General features: G+C 42.1%; 1 protein-coding gene and 1 long non-coding RNA gene across 2 annotated transcripts in view; one reads left to right on the top strand and one right to left on the bottom strand.

Annotated features, from left to right (window-relative positions):
* Window positions 1–22347, top strand: part of pdss2 (prenyl (decaprenyl) diphosphate synthase, subunit 2) — a 117547-nt gene that overhangs the window by 57812 nt on the left and 37388 nt on the right. The window contains exon 3 of the mRNA XM_034159497.1: window positions 19784–19982. Coding sequence (XP_034015388.1) covers window positions 19784–19982 — 199 coding nt within the window. The remainder of the gene's footprint in view (window positions 1–19783; window positions 19983–22347) is intronic.
* On the bottom strand, window positions 2190–20986 carry LOC117500734. The gene is made up of 3 exons (XR_004557839.1): window positions 20852–20986; window positions 17892–17899; window positions 2190–2200 (listed from the first exon to the last, which is right to left on the bottom strand). It is a non-coding gene; the product is annotated as an uncharacterized LOC117500734 (long non-coding RNA).

Below are 22347 nucleotides of genomic sequence, written 5' to 3'. Positions count from 1 at the left end.
CCGATCTCCACTGAAAGGTTTGAACACGCACAAAACTTTCTGACATACTCAATGGACGCGAGTTGACAAAAACTGTCTTTGTGCTTTATAAAATAAACTTTAGTCATGAAAATCATGACACACAGCCCTGATCATCCAGCGTCCGTTGGGCGTCATGGTGTGGTCTGCACAGTGTTTGAGCATCCTCCAGCCTTGGAGTTGCACCTGACTTATTTGTCAGGTGCAACTCCATACATCATGGTGACCATGAGACCCATGGCGTCCAGTGCGCAGCTACCACTCGTGCTTTGTAAGGTCTTGGCGTGCACTGTGCATTTCTTCAGCATCCTGTGGCATTCTCCATGATTTTCTGCTCACACAAGAGACGCAGAAAGGACTCTGGCCCTCTGTAACATTGGTTTAAGACAACCAGTTATACAGTTAGCTGCTTACCTTAGCTTCTTGGGTTCTGGGTCTTACAGAACAAGCCCCTCCTCTGCAGTCGACCTGTAGCCACTCAGCAAACAGCAGCGCCAGCTGGTGGCCACAACACTAAGGGAAGCAGCTCACTGTGTAAGCAGTCATCATGAAAAGTTTCTATTTAGTGAGGTAAGCGTGCACACGTTTACCTCCACAAGTATACTGTCCGTGCTAACGTATATGCCTAACGACGTCTTCACCTGTTCACTGCGGACTAGAAGCAATTTACTCTGACTGCTTCTAAGCCCTCTTCCAGTAAAACTAATTAGCCGATTAGTCATCAGTGGTGTTTGTGTCCTAAATCAATAATGTGCCAATCAAATGAACTTTTGTCCGACGTGAAAAGATGAAAATAGAGAGTTGTTTTGAATAACGTTTACTGTATTGGCGATGACTGCAGCAGTGCTGCGTTCTGTGTGTCTGATCCTGTGTGTGTTCCTCCATGTAGAACTGGGAGTTGTGTCGGAAAGGGCATCGGGTGTAAAACTTGTGCCAAATCCCAATGTGGATCTGTACTGGATCCACTGTGGTGACCCCGAACAAGTAGAGGGACGAAGCAAACGATTTATGGTGTCTGATGCAAACAGCTGTTCAGCTTCTCTCTCAGTGTAAATGTGAAACAAGTGTTTTCAACTGAGGTACTAAGTGTAATATACCATAAACATAAAATAAAAACTGTTTGATGTTGAAGAGCAGGAGTTAGCCCCCTCAGATTTTTATTTTCTCCTCGTGCGTCTCCCACACACACGGACTGATCAGTCCACAGCTGAGAAGAGGGACGTGTGTTAATGTGCCAAGTGGTTTCCAGAAGTGACTGCTGCTTTTGGCGATGGTCTGAAAGGCTTCTTTCTTACGGGTTGCTGGCGCACGGCACGGCAGAGCCGCGTCTGTCCAGAAACCTAATATTAGAACTAATTAGACTAAGCCGGGCGTCATGGAAGCGTTCGAGTCCGCTGGTGTTCAGGTTCAGAGACATGTCGTATCGGCAGGTTGTGTCTCGCTGTTGCACAAGTTATTATACTCTCACGTCACGTCACAACCTGCAACACACTAGATTACTGGTCGAACGTGTATTCTCTCACTCACAGGTGATAGATGGTATGCACACACACACACACACACACAGAGAGCGCGTGACTCGATCACCTCATTTGCACCGTCTCGAGCGCCCGCTCTCTCACCACACCTCTCTCGGGCTCATTAGTACCGATGCTGATGGCAAGATGGACGGATGGAGGGAGTTGGCGCGGGGTGGGTATGGAGGGTGATTGAAATCTCCGGGGGACGGTCTCCTCCCTCCTGACAGGCCGCATTTGTAAAACATTTCCCACTCTGCTGTCTGACACTGAGGATTCACCAAAGCACCAACATTCTGTGGAGCCGCAGGAAAAGAGACACACAAACGTGGAGCCACGCACTCGGATACTTGTAAGCGCGCCACACCTCTTAATTTCCTGTGGCAAATGAGAGGCATGCAGCTGAAGGCACGACACAGCCCCTCTGATAGACAGACCGCCTCTTTAAATCGCACTCGGAGACGCGCTCACATCTGCAAGGCTGTATTTCACGGTGAGGAACTCTGTGGAGGGAGAAAAATGGAACAGAACAGTCAGGACAAGGGGCGTGGCGAGGGGCGTTCCATCTCAACTAGATGGCATCGGTTGCTATGCAACTGGGCACCAAAGCTATTTATACACCAGCCCCCTTGTCCCCTTTTTTCCTCCCCTACCTCCACTGCAGGCTGGTGAGACCTGCTATGTTGGGATGTTTATGTACTGGGGTACTATGGTAGTGCAAGTATTTGAATTATTTTTGTTCCCACAGAAAAAAAAATTCTAATATATTCCAACATCTGCTGCGATCGACTGTCAGGGTGCGGAAATACATTCACTGTTACGGAACAGTAAAACTACCTGAACGCCAAGAGGAAAAAAATAGACTTTGGATCGCCCACCATCCTTTGATATTAAAAATATCAATAAATGTCTGGATCTGTGAGAAACGGCACATACTGAATGTGTTAAAATGTACAATACAGTGAATAGAAACATTTTAAATGTCAAAGATCAGAAGGTTGTTACTGCAGTTATGTTGCTCAAATGGTGTTAATGTGCTAAAATTACAACATAAATGAAGCAATTAATGGTTTACTAGTTAAATGGAAAATTAATCAACCAGGATTTTTATAGTCTACCTGAAGAGATCTTGGCATTGCAGGATCCCAAATATGTTCCTGGATGTTATAAGTGGCCTAAACATGGGACCTGGGAGGTGGGGTCTCTGATTTCTTCCCAGTGAATTCTGGCATTCCTCAGGGATATGTTCTGGCTTCTACTCCATTACTTGGATGGACTGGGTGGGAGGCTCTTAGTGTCTACCAGCGTGGGTGCCTTTGGTTCAGTGAGCTTAACTTTAGGAATCTGCCCTGATCGAAGCCATGTGAGCACTTGGAGTGTCTGGGTTTGTGATTGCACTGGATCAAGACTAAGACTTTCTGTGATTTCCTGAATTCTGCCATCAGTACTGTGTCTGCATGTGGTGAAATTGTCTAACTGGTTGAGAGATTCACTTGCCTCAGCAGTGACATTAATGTCTCTGGGATCCCAGTCTTTGGGTTTGATTATCAAAGTGTTGATACACTTAGAGGAAAAAAATCCAACTCTTTAGAGTCCTGGTATGTCTGTAAGGCAAAGACAGGATGTCTTTGGTCTCTGGTCTCGGGTTTAGACTGTTTTTAACCGTAATTTTGAATAGTGGTATTTTTCAACCTGTACAATGTGTAAAGTAAGGTGGAGTCTCTTTCTTTGCAAGGAAAATGGCGGAACTACTGAAGCAGCGCAACTGCATCAAATTTTGCCAGAAACTGGGTGACAGCCAGGTGGAAACCATTCGGATTATTCAGACGGCTTTCGGTGATGATCCTCTGGGCATCACACAGATTAAAGAGTAGTACAACCGGTTTAAAGACGTCCGCACGGTGGAGAGCGAGCCGCGCTCCGGCGGCCATCAACATGCTGAAATGACCAGATCATTTCCAAAGTGAACGCTGTGGTGATGCGGGACCGTCGTGTGACTATCCGAGAAATTGCGGAAGAGGTGGACATCAGCACTTTTTCGGCACATTCCACTGTGACAGAAGATTTTGCCATGAAAAGAGTTGCAGCAAAATTCATGCCGATGGAAAGCCATCGGCATGAATTTCGCTGCAACTCTTTGTGCGGACGTCTTTAAACCGGTTGTACTGCTCCTTAATCTGTGTGATGCCCATAGCATCGTCACCGAAAGCTGTCTGAATAATCTGAATGGTTTCCACCTGGCTGTCGCCCAGTTTCTGGCAAAATGTGATGCAGTCGCGCTGCTCCAGACGTTCTGCCATTTCCTTCCAAAGAAAAAACGATGAGAGACTCCACCCATCCTCACACAAAGGCTGCTTACAAGCAAATGACGCAACTGCAAATGACGCAATTCACGCATGCACACGAAGGTTCAGGGTTGGCTCATGCAAGTACTCGTGATTCAAATCCATCAGGTTTTTGAAAAAAATAAAAAGGTCGGATACATTTCTAACAGACCTCGTATATGTATATATATGTGTGTGTGTGTGTGTGTATATATATATATATATTCAATAAAACATCAATCTAGGACAAACATTTTTAATTAAGAGGAGATATTGGGGTTTTGTTTGTATATTGCAAAAAAAACAAAACAATAAAAGTAAATTAATCAAAAATACCCCCAAACATCGCACACATACGTGTAGTGAAAATTGTTTGGGGACTCGGTCAGCATTAGCATGCTAGCTTTAGCTTAGCAGGCCTAAAGCCTCGCTTATGACGTGAACGACATAAAAAAGAAAAGCAACAGTGCTCACGTTTCTTCTGCTTGGTCACGTTACAGGTCTCTTAGTTACGGTGTTCCAAACTACAATCCTACAGCCGCTGAGAAAAAACAAACTCCAGAAAAACACCACGTGTTCGCATATTATAACCATAAAGATAAATTCTTATTTGAAAATAATCCCCGAATCTGTTCACATTCCAGAGTTATGGAGGTGTCACATGCAGTCAAACATCAAATCTGTTGAAAAGGCGTCTTTTTCCAAGTCACTGACCAGAGAAAAATGAGTTTGGAGAAAATTCACCATAGTACCTGCTCTGTCCAGAAACGAAGCTTCTGAGCTGCTGTTTGAAAGTGATGCCTCAGATTTACAGAGAGGAGACGACCCGCTTCACCCCAAAATGCTTAACTTTTTCAGAGTGTCGGATTTTGGAACCTAAAGTGTGATGACGTGTTGTTTGTGTGGAAGCTGGTTTACTGAAGCTGTGGACATGGACGTCTGGACATCCGACACTGTTTTTAATAGACTGTCTGAACACGGAGATGGATTTGTTATGGCCCAGTCACACGGCACACGACGATTCCTGAACAAAGGGAAAAAGTAGAAAAAAGTCACAATTCGTTGAGAAAAGGTGGACGAAAGAGCTTTATCACTGAACAGTCTGCGAAGCAAGAGTGCAAAAGAGACGAAAAAGGAACTTAAAAAAACCGAAGCTAACGATCTTGACGCTTTAATGAAACATGTCTGGAGCCACAGCTGGAACAGTGTGTGTCTGCATCTCTGAGTTCCAGGACTCGGCGCTGGGACGGAGCTCATAGTGCCTGAGTCCTGGAGAAACTGCATGCAGAAGCTGTGTAGATCTGTGTGCACGTCAGTGGGCCACCTGCTCTGGTTCCTCGTCCAGAACAAAAGAGGAATCATCTCCATCATTATCTGAATCCTCACTGTCTGACCACATGCTGTGGGCTTCGTCTTGCTCCAATTAAAAAAAAAAAAGTGTGCTGTGGTCACTGCTGTATCACTGTATTATGTTACAAATATAATCTCTCTATAATCTAATAATAATATATAATCTAATAATATAATCTCTCTCTTCTAAGTCCCTGTTAGTAAATGATATAATAATTGATCAACATATTGATTTATTCTGCCTTACAGAAACCTGGTTACAGCAGGATGAATATGTTAGTTTAAATGAGTCAACACCCCCGAGTCACACTAACTGTCAGAATGCTCGTAGCACGGGCCGGGGCGGAGGATTAGCAGCAATCTTCCATTCCATCTTATTAATTAATCAAAAACCCAGACAGAGCTTTAATTCATTTGAAAGCTTGTCTCTTAGTCTTGTCCATCCAAATTGGAAGTCCCAAAAACCAGTTTTATTTGTTATTATCTATCGTCCACCTGGTCATTACTGTGAGTTTCTCTGTGAATTTTCAGACCTTTTGTCTGACTTAGTGCTTAGCTCAGATAAGATAATTATAGTGGGCGATTTAACATCCACACAGATGCTGAGAATGACAGCCTCAACACTGCATTTAATCTATTATTAGACTCTATTGGCTTTGCTCAAAAAGTAAATGAGTCCACCCACCACTTTAATCATATCTTAGATCTTGTTCTGACTTATGGTATGGAAATAGAAGACTTAACAGTATTCCCTGAAAACTCCCTTCTGTCTGATCATTTCTTAATAACATTTACATTTACTCTGATGGACTACCCAGCAGTGGGGAATAAGTTTCATTACACTAGAAGTCTTTCAGAAAGCGCTGTAACTAGGTTTAAGGATATGATTCCTTCTTATGTTCTCTAATGCCATATACCAACACAGTGCAGAGTAGCTTCCTAAACTCTGTAAGGGAGATAGAGTATCTCGTCAATAGTTTTACATCCTCATTGAAGACAACTTTGGATGCTGTAGCTCCTCTGAAAAAGAGAGCTTTAAATCAGAAGTGTCTGACTCTGTGGTATAACTCACAAACTCGTAGCTTAAAGCAGATAACCCGTAAGTTGGAGAGGAAATGGCGTCTCACTAATTTAGAAGATCTTCACTTAGCCTGGAAAAAGAGTCTGTTGCTCTATAAAGAAGCCCTCCGTAAAGCTAGGACATCTTTCTACTCATCACTAATTGAAGAAAATAAGAACAACCCCAGGTTTCTTTTCAGCACTGTAGCCAGGCTGACAAAGAGTCAGAGCTCTATTGAGCTGAGTATTCCATTAACTTTAACTAGTAATGACTTCATGACTTTCTTTGCTAACAAAATTTTAACTATTAGAGAAAAAATTACTCATAACCATCCCAAAGACGTATCGTTATCTTTGGCTGCTTTCAGTGATGTCGGTATTTGGTTAGACTCTTTCTCTTACAGAGATTAGAGCATGCCATAGGTATTAAAGGCACTGCGCTGCGGTGGTTTGAATCATATTTGTCTAATAGATTACAATTTGTTCATGTAAATGGGGAATCTTCTTCACAGACTAAAGTTAATTATGGAGTTCCACAAGGTTCTGTGCTAGGACCAATTTTATTCACTTTATACATGCTTCCCTTAGGCAGTATTATTAGACGGTATTGCTTAAATTTTCATTGTTACGCAGATGATACCCAGCTTTATCTATCCATGAAGCCAGAGGACATACACCAATTAGCTAAACTGCAGGATTGTCTTACAGACATAAAGACATGGATGACCTCTAATTTCCTGCTTTTAAACTCAGATAAAACTGAAGTTATTGTACTTGGCCCCACAAATCTTAGAAACATGGTGTCTAACCAGATCCTTACTCTGGATGGCATTACCCTGACCTCTAGTAATACTGTGAGAAATCTTGGAGTCATTTTTGATCAGGATATGTCATTCAAAGCGCATATTAAACAAATATGTAGGACTGCTTTTTTGCATTTACGCAATATCTCTAAAATCAGAAAGGTCTTGTCTCAGAGTGATGCTGAAAAACTAATTCATGCATTTATTTCCTCTGGGCTGGACTATTGTAATTCATTATTATCAGGTTGTCCTAAAAGTTCCCTAAAAAGCCTTCAGTTAATTCAAAATGCTGCAGCTAGAGTACTGACAGGGACTAGAAGGAGAGAGCATATCTCACCCATATTGGCCTCTCTTCATTGGCTTCCTTTAATTCTAGAATAGAATTTAAAATTCTTCTTCTTACTTATAAGGTTTTGAATAATCAGGTCCCATCTTATCTTAGGGACCTCGTAGTACCATATCACCCCAATAGAGCGCTTCGCTCTCAGACTGCAGGCTTACTTGTAGTTCCTAGGGTTTGTAAGAGTAGAATGGGAGGCAGAGCCTTCAGCTTTCAGGCTCCTCTCCTGTGGAACCAGCTCCCAATTCAGATCAGGGAGACAGACACCCTCTCTACTTTTAAGATTAGGCTTAAAACTTTCCTTTTTGCTAAAGCTTATAGTTAGGGCTGGATCAGGTGACCCTGAACCATCCCTTAGTTATGCTGCTATAGACGTAGACTGCTGGGGGGTTCCATGATGCACTGTTTCTTTCTCTTTTTGCTCTGTATGCACCACTCTGCATTTAATCATTAGTGATCGATCTCTGCTCCCCTCCACAGCATGTCTTTTTCCTGGTTCTCTCCCTCAGCCCCAACCAGTCCCAGCAGAAGACTGCCCCTCCCTGAGCCTGGTTCTGCTGGAGGTTTCTTCCTGTTAAAAGGGAGTTTTTCCTTCCCACTGTAGCCAAGTGCTTGCTCACAGGGGGTCGTTTTGACCGTTGGGGTTTTACATAATTATTGTATGGCCTTGCCTTACAATATAAAGCGCCTTGTGGCAACTGTTTGTTGTGATGTGGCGCTATATAAAAAAATTGTATCAATTGTATCACAAAGCTATATATATATATATATATATATATATTTAGATTTAGAACAGAAAACTGTCAAAACGGGGAATAAATATATATGTGTAAAGATGATTGAATATATCAGAGCAGTAAATTAATCAGTGCGTGTGAACGCGTGCATCGACTCACATATGAGGTTATTTCCACCAGCTGATCACTGATCCACCACGTGAATTCTGTCTTCCAGAACAGCTCTTTATATAATTATTTTGATTCATCTGCCTGTTGCCACATGTACAGAAGGACTGGACTATCATTCCTACAGTCATATTGTTATATTTAATACAAAATAATAAGTGCATGCAGCAGCTGCTCCTGCTTCTAATGCTGCATTCAGACCCGTCGGAAATTACACAACTTTTTTGTTGTTTCAAATTCAACAGTTGCTTGTGGCAAAATTATTAATTACATCCACACAAAAGATTAATTCTGGCCTATGTAAGGTGCTTGAGCGCATTGAATGCCCCCCCACACAGATAAAAAAAAATCCAAGCAAGCAGCCTGAGTTTGTCCTGTAATTTCCAACGGTACATGAAGCAGCAGCCTCAGCGCTCACAAACCGGTTTCTGCACTGTGTGAAAACACTCAGCTGCTCCAGCGAAGTCAAATTAAACAATAACGTTACAAAAACTAAACAAACAATTAAAAAACGTCAAGAACGACAGCAAAACGAAACATAGATGAATTGAGGTTTTCATTGCCCTTCGTTCAAATTTTTCAACGGTTTAAAAATCCTGACGAAGCGCCAGCTGCAGGAATGAAGCTGCACGAAGGTTAAACGATGTCAACGAAAGTCCAGATTTCTTGTTTCGTCAGGGCTTCGTTGCCCTTCGTTAAGTGCCGTGTGACTGGGCCATTACATTGGAAAAAGTCAGAATACATTATTTCCAGGAGTTTAACGTTATTTTGTCCAGATTTCTTGTTTCGTCAGGGCTTCGTTGCCCTTCGTTAAGTGCCGTGTGACTGGGCCATTACATTGGAAAAAGTCAGAATACATTATTTCCAGGAGTTTAACGTTATTTTATGTGCCACGATCAAGAGAGCAGCCGGCAATCTCATGCACGTGCGCACACACTTCTTTGATCACGTGAAGTTTACATTTGGAAATTAATCCATAGCAGTGAGTCTGGCATGTTCAGGATTTTACTCCTTTTGTGTTTTGTGGCTAGATTTCTATTTTTTATTTTTTACTTTCACAGACTGTAAATTTGGAGCTGGAATGTGCGTGCGTGCGTGCATGCACACGCATTGTGCAGCTGACGAGACACTCGTTTTTCCACGGCAGCAGATGTATTTCCTCAGATTTTATTGATAACAACACTTATGAGAGATGGTTATTGACAGGCTGCGTTTATGACATGTGGCCATGCAGGTGCACAGAAACCTACTTGGAGCTGCAGCTTTTACTGTAACTACATCAAAATTAACAGTTATCACTTAAAAACGAGTCATCATAACATGACATCACACTTATGTGAACGTTAGAATTAATCTGTGCCCCCCTTCTTAATGTTATCAGTTACATCCCATTGAAGCTCACGCTGGGACGCTTCTAGCAGCGACGTCACTTGTTGGAAACACCCGAGTATTCATGAGTACTTTGTTTTCGGATGTTTCCGTAGCTGTTTGCTTCGAATGCCGTATTGTTTGAAACCAGTCACGGAAGTGCACAAACTATCCTGGTGGATGATCGGATGGTCACTAACAGCCTAAATCTAAATTGTTATGATTTTGGTGCGATACGTCCTTTAAGAAGTCAGACGGTGAGCAACACACATTGACATCTGGTGAACAGTGTATGAGGTCTGTTAGAAAAGTATCGGACCTTTTTATTTTTTTCAAAAACCATATGGATTTGAATCACGTGTGATTGCATCAGCCAAGCTTGAACCTTTGTACGCATGCATGAGTTTTTTCACGCCTGTCGGTTGCGTCATTCACCTGTGAGCAGGCTTTGAGTGAACACTGGTCCACCCCTCTCGTCGTTAAGGAAATGGCAGAATGATTTGGAGCTTTACTGCATCAATTTTTTCCTGAAACTGTGAGAGACCTCCAGGTGGACACCATTCGGAAAATTAATATGGCTTTCAGGGACGATTTTATGGGGATTACACAGATTAAGGAGTGCTCCAGCCGGTTTAAAGACCACCCACAGCGTCTGAGAGTGCGGCGCGCTCCGAGCGCCGATCGACAGGCTCACACCCCGCTGAAACAACCAGATCATTTCCAACGTGAAGGCTTTGTTGATCCGGGACGTAGTCTGACTTTCACAAAAAGGCAGAAGGCGTGGACATCAGTACTTTTTCGGCACATTCCACTGTTACAGGAGTTTTTTTCATGGAAAAAGAAGCGGATGAATGCGCCACCGTGCCGCTCATGGCGCGGGACAAAACCACCTCCGTGTTGGTCTCTCAGGACGGCTTTCAGGTGGCCTTCAGACGGCTTCCGGTTGCTTTTCAGTTGTGTGAATATCCGAGAAATTGAGCATGAGCTGGACATGCCCCAACATGTCCTGTGCGCGGGATTCCTCCGCACGTCTGTCTCAATGTGCCGAAAAAATGCTGATGTCCACGTCTTCCGCAATTCCTGTGCTAGTCAGATAACATACCGGCTCAAGACAGCGTCCAGTTTAGAAATGAACAGCACATTCCACTGTTACAGGAGTTTTGTCATGGAAAGAGGAGCCGCATGGCGCAAAGCAGTGCCGTGATGAAGCCTCACAGGACATGTTGGGGCATGTCCAGCTCATGCTCAATTTCTTGGATAATCACACGACTGAAAAGCAACCGGAAGCCACCTGAAAGCCGTCCTGTGAGACCAACACGGAGGTGGTTTTGTCCCACGCCATGAGCGGCACGGTGGCGCATTCATCCGCTTCTTTTTCCATGAAAGAAACTCCTGTAACAGCGGAATGTGCCGAAAAAGTGCTGATGTCCACGCCTTCTGCCTTTTTGTGAAAGTCAGACGACGTCCCGGATCAACAAAGCCTTCACGTTGAAAATGATCTGGTTGTTTCAGCGGGGTTGGAGCCTGTCGATTGGCGCTCGGAGCGTGCCGCGCTCTCAGACGCTGTGGGCGGTCTTTAAACCGGCTGGATCACTCCTTAATCTGTGTAATCCCCATAAAATCATCCCTGAAAGCCATATTAATTTTCCGAATGGTGTCCACCTGGAGGTCTCTCACAGTTTCAGGAAAAAATTGATGCAGCAAAGCTCCAAATCATTCAGACATTTCCTTAATGATGAGAGGGGTGGACCAGTGCTCACTCAAAGCCTGCTCACAGGCGAATGACGCAACCGACAGGCGTGAAAAAACTCACGCATGCGCACGAAGGTTCAAGCTTGGCTGATGCAATCACACGTGATTCAAATCCATATGGTTTTTGAAAAAAATAAAAAGGTCTGATACTTTTCTAACAGACCTCGTATTATCGTATTGTGCTACAAAGTCTTTGAGCCGTAGATGTCCATTTGATGATGTGTTGCTATGGCAGCACCACACAGAAGAACAGTGCCTTCGTCCACACCAGAAGACCATCATATCTGGAGGAGCTTCAGAGAGCCTCCAGAGAAGAATGAGCTGGGATTCCTCAGGAGACAGGTCTGAGACTTGTTGAAAACTACAGCGAACGACGCAGAAAGGACACACAGCTGAATGTTAGCATCAAGGGAAACTAATAATTTTGACTCGGGTAGTTTTTGGATTTTGTGAAATAATTTTGTTTCTGTGTGCAAAGTACAATAATGTAAACATCCAAAATAAAATTAGGATGTTTAGAGATGCTGTGCTGAAAATTACTTGTTCTGTTAAAAAAAACAAAAGCACTTGGGAAAACTTTGAAGGAAACGTTAAATGTTGGGGGGGGGGGCTGATAATTTGTCCTCATCTGTGCTTGTTTCTTGGGTCCAGGACAGCTGAGATGATGTCACGGACATTCTTTCATTTTCGGCTGATTTCATGATCTTTTTAACTCCGGTTCAGGTGGCTGCTGTTGCTTTACGTCTCCGAGCTCCGAGTCCAACCAGACAATGGGTGTGATTGAGAGACATTATTGAAATTTAATCCCATTTTTATCCACACACTGATGCCGAATGTGGCAATTACCTGGATCCAAGACGTGGTTGTGGTGTAAGCGCGCGCGTGTGCATACACAGACGTCGGAGCGTGAGGCAGACGACTGGCTCATCAGGTTCTCACAGTGGCTGAAAGAAGGTTGTAAGTGGCTATCAGCGCACCCAAGCCCTGTCTGGATGGATCCCTCCTGTCGCTGTGTGGCAAGTTCCTTCCATATGGAGAGGGGCCTAATTATCGCCCACCGACGACTGAATCAACATTTGATTATACCCTCCCTATCTGCTCTGAAAGGCTCCATTTAAACACCACTTTTATGCCTTTTCACTTATGGCTGTTATTCACTAATAAGTTGAATTTTTTTATACATATCCTTAGACACGCTTTGCTGCAGTTTATTTTTTCCTGGATTAGTGCTTCACTTGCTTATAGTGGAAAGAGTTTGATTAGAAAGATTGTAAGCCAAGTGATAGTTGCTAAGAAATGTATTTATTTTTAAATCACAGCCAATTCCTCCTTTGAGGAATGTCTGTTCCAAAAAGTGTGACAAATCATCATCCCCATTACTGAAACTGGTAATAGTACCCGTGGACATGAAGGCAGTAAGGGCTGCAACAATCTGACATTCAACCCCAATGATTTTGACTTTCACCCAAATGATTGACTTTTGCCTGACCTTGTCTGGGAACCGAGTCCACCTACATGTGAGCCACATTCACCCAAATCGGGTTGAAAGAAAATTTTTTTGATCTTTGCCAAAATGAATTCTTTCAGGGCAATTTTGGAGTCGACCTTCAATGACGTACTAAGATTGGCAGGAGGACTGAGGAGGAGTCAGGCAACAAAGAGATGGGCAGCTGTGACTTTGGTTTCCATTTGTTGATCTTTGACAAATTTGAACTTGCTGGACAGTTCCAAAAACCACCTCCATATGTTTGCTACTTTGGTGTCAGTTGTAATGGACATTTTGACCTTTGACTCCAATAATTGACCTTTGGTGAATTTGATAATGCCTGCACAATTCCAGAAATCAGGTAAACCCCCCTTGCACAGGGATGGAGTCGTTTCTGCATCCCTTGTGCTACCAGCACATCGGGGAGGACACCACAGGACACTGAAGGAAGGCACAGTGCGCGCTTAGGTCGTACAAGGAACGCTCAGTGGAAGCAGACAATGCCACGGTCACTGTGGATTTTTGAGCATTTTCAAAGCAAACACAGAAGTTGCAGAGGGTGGAGGGTGCTCAAAGGAGACACAGACGACAGCATGGTTGGCCAATGGACGCTGAACGAGCGCACAATGATCGGAGCTGTTTGACGTGATTTTTATGAATAAAGTTCATTATAAAGTGATGTTTTTGTTTACAATCTAGGATACTACAGGCGATGCAACAGCAAACAAAATTCATCTGACCAATTAATCCCTATTGAAAAAAGTAAATGGTTAAGAAGCTATTGGTGCTTTTTTTTTTTTTTAAAGAGAGCAGGTGTGATCGGACGTGAGTGACCTCTGTGGTGACTGCCGGAGCACTGTGTAGCACAGACACACAGTAGGTATTTTCGCTCAACTTTTTCAGCGGTGCAGCCGGAGGCTCGTGTCTGAAACGAGCATAGTTGGCAGAGTCCAAAAAATCAGACGGGATATTTCTTCTTCGATAGACAAAGCATGATTTTGTTCTGTGTTGGGGATGAAAGTATTTTGTATTTCTTTTTGTTATTGGTGTTATTTGTATATTGGAAGAAAAAAAAATTCTCCTTGGTCAAAAACCATTTAAGGGCAATTCTGGAGTCACCCTTCAGCTAGGGTTGGGCAATTCAGTGATCTCAAACCGGGATCGCGATTAAATTGATGTCAGTTTCAGTGATAAGATTTATACAGTATACTCAATCTAACAGAGTGGTGCATACAGAGCAAAAAGAGAAAGAAACACTCAGTGCATCATGGGAACCCCCCCAGCAGTCTAAGTCTATAGCAGCATAACTAAGGGATGGTTCAGGGTCACCTGATCCAGCCCTAACTATAAGCTTTAGCAAAAAGGAAAGTTTTAAGCCTAATCTTAAAAGTAGAGAGGGTGTCTGTCTCCCTGATCTGAATTGGGAGCTGGTTCCACAGGAGAGGAGCCTGAAAGCTGAAGGCTCTGCCTCCCATTCTACTCTTACAAACCCTAGGAACTACAAGTAAGCCTGCAGTCTGAGAGCGAAGCGCTATATTGGGGTGATATAGTACTATGAGGTCCCTAAGATAAGATGGGACCTGATTATTCAAAACCTTATAAGTAAGAAGAAGAATTTTAAATTCTATTCTAGAATTAACAGGAAGCCAATGAAGAGAGGCCAATATGGGTGAGATATGCTCTCTCCTTCTAGTCCCTGTCAGTACTCTAGCTGCAGCATTTTGAATTAACTGAAGGCTTTTCAGGGAACTTTTAGGACAACCTGATAATAATGAATTACAATAGTCCAGCCTAGAGGAAATAAATGCATGAATTAGTTTTTCAGCATCACTCTGAGACAAGACCTTTCTAATTTTAGAGATATTGCACAAATGCAAAAAAGCAGTCCTACATATTTGTTTAATATGCGCATTGAAGGACATATCCTGATCAAAAATGACTCCAAGATTTCTCACAGTATTACAGAGAATGAGTAAATGAGAAAAGAGTGAATGCAGCCACAGAGAGAAAAACCACCGCATCCCGTGCATCATCTTTTTTTGTCCAGAAAGATGTTTTTACTGAGGCCTTGTCCACACGGATAGGGAACTTTCTCAATAAGATCTTTTTCTTGTTTTCAAATAGTTTTCCATAAACACTACACCGTTTCAAGATTTATCTGCATCCATGCGAAAACACTAAAATGACCAAAAACGCTGTCGTATATATGCCAGGCCTGTTCATTAATTAAAAAAAAAAAAAATCCCCGCTTCTTAATTTGTTTTAAGTTGTAACAGCAGTGTGCAGTTTTTGGTAGCGTGACCAATGTTGTTTGGGAAGGGGGGTACAGATAATGGTGATTAATAGTTTTACATCCTCATTGAAGACAACTTTGGATGCTGTAGCTCCTCTGAAAAAGAGAGCTTTAAATCAGAAGTGCCTGACTCCGTGGTATAACTCACAAACTCGTAGCTTAAAGCAGATAACCCGTAAGTTGGAGAGGAAATGGCGTCTCACTAATTTAGAAGATCTTCACTTAGCCTGGAAAAAGAGTCTGTTGCTCTATAAAAAAAGCCCTCCGTAAAGCTAGGACATCTTTCTACTCATCACTAATTGAAGAAAATAAGAACAACCCCAGGTTTCTTTTCAGTACTGTAGCCAGGCTGACAAAGAGTCAGAGCTCTATTGAGCTGAGTATTCCATTAACTTTAACTAGTAATGACTTCATGACTTTCTTTGCTAACAAAATTTTAACTATTAGAGAAAAAATTACTCATAACCATCCCAAAGACGTATCGTTATCTTTGGCTGCTTTCAGTGATGCCGGTATTTGGTTAGACTCTTTCTCTCCGATTGTTCTGTCTGAGTTATTTTCATTAGTTACTTCATCCAACCATCAACATGTTTATTAGACCCCATTCCTACCAGGCTGCTCAAGGAAGCCCTACCATTATTTAATGCTTCGATCTTAAATATGATCAATCTATCTTTGTTAGTTGGCTATGTACCACAGGCTTTTAAGGTGGCAGTAATTAAACCATTACTTAAAAAGCCATCACTTGACCCAGCTATCTTAGCTAATTATAGGCCAATCTCCAACCTTCCTTTTCTCTCAAAAATTCTTGAAAGGGTAGTTGTAAAACAGCTAACTGATCATCTGCAGAGGAATGGTCTATTTGAAGAGTTTCAGTCAGGTTTTAGAATTCATCATAGTACAGAAACAGCATTAGTGAAGGTTACAAATGATCTTCTTATGGCCTCGGACAGTGGACTCATCTCTGTGCTTGTTCTGTTAGACCTCAGTGCTGCTTTTGATACTGTTGACCATAAAATTTTATTACAGAGATTAGAGCATGCCATAGGTATTAAAGGCACTGCGCTGCGGTGGTTTGAATCATACTTGTCTAATAGATTACAGTTTGTTCATGTAAATGGGGAATCTTCTTCACAGACTAAAGTTAATTATGGAGTTCCACAAGGTTCTGTGCTAGGACCAATTTTATTCACTTTATACATGCTTCCCTTAGGTAGTATTATTAGATGGTATTGCTTAAATTTTCATTGTTACGCAGATGATACCCAGCTTTATCTATCCATGAAGCCAGAGGACACACACCAATTAGCTAAACTGCAGGATTGTCTTACAGACATAAAGACATGGATGACCTCTAATTTCCTGCTTTTAAACTCAGATAAAACTGAAGTTATTGTACTTGGCCCCACAAATCTTAGAAACATGGTGTCTAACCAGATCCTTACTGTGGATGGCATTACCCTGACCTCTAGTAATACTGTGAGAAATCTTGGAGTCATTTTTGATCAGGATATGTCATTCAAAGCGCATATTAAACAAATATGTAGGACTGCTTTTTTGCATTTACGCAATATCTCTAAAATCAGAAAGGTCTTGTCTCAGAGTGATGCTGAAAAACTAATTCATGCATTTATTTCCTGTAGGCTGGACTATTGTAATTCATTATTATCAGGTTGTCCTAAAAGTTCCCTAAAAAGCCTTCAGTTAATTCAAAATGCTGCAGCTAGAGTACTGACGGGGACTAGAAGGAGAGAGCATATCTCACCCATATTGGCCTCTCTTCATTGGCTTCCTGTTAATTCTAGAATAGAATTTAAAATTCTTCTTCTTACTTATAAGGTTTTGAATAATCAGGTCCCATCTTATCTTAGGGACCTCGTAGTACCATATCACCCCAATAGAGCGCTTCGCTCTCAGACTGCAGGCTTACTTGTAGTTCCTAGGGTTTGTAAGAGTAGAATGGGAGGCAGAGCCTTCAGCTTTCAGGCTCCTCTCCTGTGGAACCAGCTCCCAATTCAGATCAGGGAGACAGACACCCTCTCTACTTTTAAGATTAGGCTTAAAACTTTCCTTTTTGCTAAAGCTTATAGTTAGGGCTGGATCAGGTGACCCTGAACCATCCCTTAGTTATGCTGCTATAGACGTAGACTGCTGGGGGGTTCCCGTGATGCACTGTTTCTTTCTCTTTTGCTCTGTATGCACCACTCTGCATTTAATCATTAGTGATCGATCTCTGCTCCCCTCCACAGCATGTCTTTTTCCTGGTTCTCTCCCTCAGCCCCAACCAGTCCCAGCAGAAGACTGCCCCTCCCTGAGCCTGGTTCTGCTGGAGGTTTCTTCCTGTTAAAAGGGAGTTTTTCCTTCCCACTGTAGCCAAGTGCTTGCTCACAGGGGGTCGTTTTGACCGTTGGGGTTTTACATAATTATTGTATGGCCTTGCCTTACAATATAAAGTGCCTTGGGGCAACTGTTTGTTGTGATTTGGCGCTATATAAAAAAAAATTGATTGATTGATTGATTGATTAAAAATTGAGATGCTGATATATATACATATGTATATACACAATGACTGATTATTTACATTTCATTATCAAATCCTTATGACAAGGAATGTTTTTGTTCCCGTTTTTATGAGCTGAACTCAGATCTAAAACATTTTCTATATACACAAAAAACATATTTCTCTTAAATATTGTTCATAAATGTGTTAGTGAGCACTTGTCCCTTGCCGAGATGATCCATCCCACCTCACAGGTGTGGCATATAAAGTTGCTGATTAGACAGAATGATTATTGCACAGGTGTGCCTTAGGCTGGCCACAATAAAAGGCCACTCAAATATATTTTGCTCCTTTCAGACTGAAGGCGTCAGTCGTGGCAGTTAACGCCTCCCAATGCGTCAGTGACATCAGATGCGGCAAGGGGGGCGGAGATTGCTACTTCACTCTGGCTGTTTCCATAACTCCAAAAGGCTGAGTGATCGCCATCTTGGATTTGCGTCTGTAGAACCACACAAAAGCTTAAAAAAACAGCAGTAGAATGAGTCTCCCATCATCCTGCTGGGAGAAGGTGTTTTTTTTTTTCTTTTTCAACATGTTGGATGGTCTTGGCCTGATGTCCCAGCATGTGGGTGTCTTCCAAGCACAAACCAGCACAGCCTGCTGAATGTGATGTGTAGCCATTCGGAAAGCGAGGTGACTGAAGCACGGAGCGGAATTCAAAATCATTTACTCTGAAGTCACGTTTGATCTCGAGAGGTTTTGTGAGATTTCCCATCTGACTTACCAACAAACATTCAAAATATGTTTGAAAAAAGAGTAAGTAGTTATAAATTGAAAGGAATAGAACTCTTTAAAAAACCAAGATTTAGAACCAAAGGAAAGGAAAGGAGTATTGCAGTAAATGGTGTCAAATTATGGAACAATCTTAATAAAGAAATTAAAGAATTAAGGTCGCTTAAATTATTTAAAAAACGTATTAAATTAGATGTATTAAGTAAGTATGAAACTATGAAATACGTCAGTGGGCTGCAAGAAAGTAAAAAAAAAAAAAAAAAAAAAAAGGTAAACTGTTAATAATGTTTGGAGTGTCTTAAGTTTAAATGTAACCTGTCAGAGATGTAATCTACTAATTAATGGTCATAATTATGAAATGGGTCAGTGGTATGTGACAAGTTAAAGAAATGCAATCTGTTAAATAATGTTGACTATGATGCTGGATATTGAAAGATTGTATTGTTAAAAGGGGCAGAAATCATAAGACTTGTTCTTCTTTCTGCTCCTTTTCATTCTGGTATTGTGGTGCTTTGTTTTTGCTTTTCTGTTTTTCTTTTAAATGAATGAAATAAATATTAAAGAAAAAAAAAATCTGTTCATGTGTGGTGTGTTCTCTTTACCATGTGGTTGCTCACTGCGCGCAGTGATGCCAAAACTGTTATATTACTGATTTTTTACTGATTTTTTTTTTTTTATCGCCATGTGGCGTCTCTCAGGTATTGAAAACCTACAGACAGTTTAAGGGCGTGTGAACCAGGCATTAGTACTTTTGAGAGCTGTAAGTTTGATATTTACCAGTAAGACTTACCTGTAAACTTGTGATACACAACTTTGCACAAGCAAACGACACGGCCTCCACAGTTAGCAAACGACAAGTGTACCCGTGGCGACGGCTCTGTCGTCGACATTAGCAGGTGCCAGTGTCAGCCAATCCACCATGCTGTTATTCAGCTCAACTGTTTCTTTTATTTTAAAGAATAAAAAGGTGTATTTTAATGTACAGGAAATATGCTGTTGATGTGAGAACATAATGACATTAAAAATATATATATAAATAAATTTTGGTGGCCTGGCTGGTCTCTGATTGGTCCGTTCTACTTCTGCGTAGCATGGAGCCAGTAATCAAACGTCCCTGTTTTGTGATCCCATGTTTTGTAGTTTGAGGTAGACGAGAAACACATTTCAGTACCTTCACACGTCAGCAACAAAACGTTTCAGCAATGCAGCTCAAATCACTCAAACGCTCCGCTCTGTTGAAAGTTGAGGGTTCTTTTTCTTTCTTTCCATTTTACAGTCAGCGCAACTTGGCAGAAATCACAGAGCTGGTTCACACGGCCTTCCTGGTGCATCGTGGGATCGTTGATCTGAAGGAATGGACGGTTTCTGACGGGCCTCTGAAAGACATGCAGTTCGGGAACAAGATGGCCGTTCTGGGTGGCGACTTCATGCTGGCAAACGCGTGCACTGGACTGGCTCAGCTAAATAACACAAAGGTACGCCGTCTGTCACCGTGACATCACTGTTGTTCAACCGTGTTTCTGGTTAGAAGGCTGCCATTGAGCTTCAGGTGTAACGCCTTCAAACGGCCAGATGGTGGTGCTGTATGGAACATTAATATTGTTTTATAGGCTGTAGGAGCCAGAATGGAGTTGACAGGATGTATTTGCATCCTTGTATTCCACATAGTTTCCTTCTTTCTTACTCCCGCCCACTAAAGACCCAACAACACGAAGTGAGAACTGAAGAAATCATGAAGACAAATAATGTGACATCTGAAGAAATGTCCATTTGTGTTGACGGTGATATATCTGGACGTACTGTCTATTTGATGAACAGCTGCTTCAGTGCCGCGTGTTTTTTGGTATCCTGATCTGTCTGCGGCAGAAACTGCAGCACTGAGACTTTAACAGATTAAAGAGATGAAATTGTGAAGTAGTCACCTCGTCCCCTGAACTTCTCAGTACAGTTAATTGAAACTCGGTGAGCACATATTAATGTCATCAATAATATGTCATTGGTGATGTAATCAGGTGGAGCAGGTAGCTCAGTGGATCAGCTGGCCTGCCAATATGTAGACTTAGGTTCGACTGCCGCTCGTGCTACATGCACACTTCATCTGCATTGTCCCAGTCTACCCAGCTGTAAATGGGTATCATCAGACTGACATCCTGTCCAGGGGGAGTCTTAAACTCATCCACTTCACTCTTAGGATTCTGGAGCTCAGCACCAACATGCCTCAGGGCCGACATAAGGTGCAGTAAGGCCCCGTTTAGCACGGCATGTGATAGCTTCCTTTTGATACAAACTCCTGAACAATGTTCCAAAATGCAGATTTTGCAAAGGTTTCAAAATGTTCCACAACAGTTTGCCATCACCAATTTGTAGTACTGATGAAAAGTTTTGGTATTGTCCCCAGTCACGCATTCTATCCATTCTTTAATTCTGGTATTACTTTACCACTGTGTTGTGTATTTTTCCTATAGTTTGTCCATGTTGGCAGCATTGTATTTGTCCCCACAGATGCTATCTTAATTTGTTAGCTAATGCCAGTGTGAACGCGATCAGCAGCGGGCATAGATTGCCAGCAATCATGCGAAGTGCCCAGAAGTGGCAGACAAACTCCATATAAATCCAACCGCAGCTCCTCAAATTAATTTTGGATTAATTTATTTCTAATTACAGCAGCACTCTGGGATAAACTGAATTGATTGATCAGATGGAGTTATTGATTGTTTGCATTTGCAAAATCATTATTTAGTAACCCAGACTGTGGTTACACATGCTGTATAATGTGTGAAAACTAAATGGTGAGCTACACACTCTTCTGGAAAATTACAGTGTGTAATTAATTACAGGTCACATCAGTATGGTTTATGACTTATTTGATTTAAAGACAATTAAAAGGATTTCACTGATGACAGATATAATGATATCTATATTTTCTTTTGTGGTCTAATTAGAGTGTTAATTTAAGTTAAGGCACAGCACCTGTATGATGTCCGTGGACAAGCATCTGATGTGGAATGTTAAAGTTGTACTTGTTTGTCTCTGGAGACCATGTGTAAGTACACACTGGGAATCCATCTTACACACTCTTCTAACTCGGTGTGTGTTGGGGGCTTAAATGCACCACAGATCATATCTGCTGGTACACTGGTTAACCCTCACTGACAGATGCTGTCATCACGGCGCTCTGTCAGAATGCGGTCGTCTGAGTGGATCAAAATAACTGAGGTTCTCTCCCTGCACCATCATCTGGACCTGCACCTATCACCTTCCCTGTGTCATGGAGAATTTAGAGCAAAGTCCCGACTCACCAGACATGAGTCTAAGTTTTTTCATCATCATTTCCTTAGAGGTGTCCGCAAAAATCAGAGAGAACAAAGTCTCAACGCAACAGTTTTATTTTGCCGGCAAAAGGAAGCAGCACACAGAGATGACGTTACAGCATCACCACGACCGCTTCGAAGAATTTACACAGGACAGTGTATTTTACACACTTCAGGGCTCAGTGACTCTGCCCAAAATGAGTGGCCTTTCTAAACTTAGCACTTTTTTTTACACCAATCAAAACAGTTGTTTATGACTTCATTATGCAAAATGCAAATAAGCTCACTTTTTGGAATCCACCCACTCAACGGGGTCGCTGTCAGTCAACATGCAGGTAATTTACCAGGTCAGGGCCTTTGTCTCTGATTCACCAGGTCCCAAATCATGGATATTTACCCTTCGTGTTAATCTAGTGTTTAATCCAATATCGGAATTTTCTTTACAGATTAAGTGTTTCACTCAAATTGTACTTTTTAACTCCAAATTCTGGTCTTATAGTTTCCTTTGAAAGAGAACATACATTTTGCA

The sequence above is a fragment of the Thalassophryne amazonica genome, chromosome 19 (genome assembly GCF_902500255.1).
Source record: "Thalassophryne amazonica chromosome 19, fThaAma1.1, whole genome shotgun sequence".
Lineage (NCBI taxonomy): Eukaryota > Metazoa > Chordata > Actinopteri > Batrachoidiformes > Batrachoididae > Thalassophryne > Thalassophryne amazonica.
This window is presented reverse-complemented; position numbering and strand designations above follow the sequence as displayed.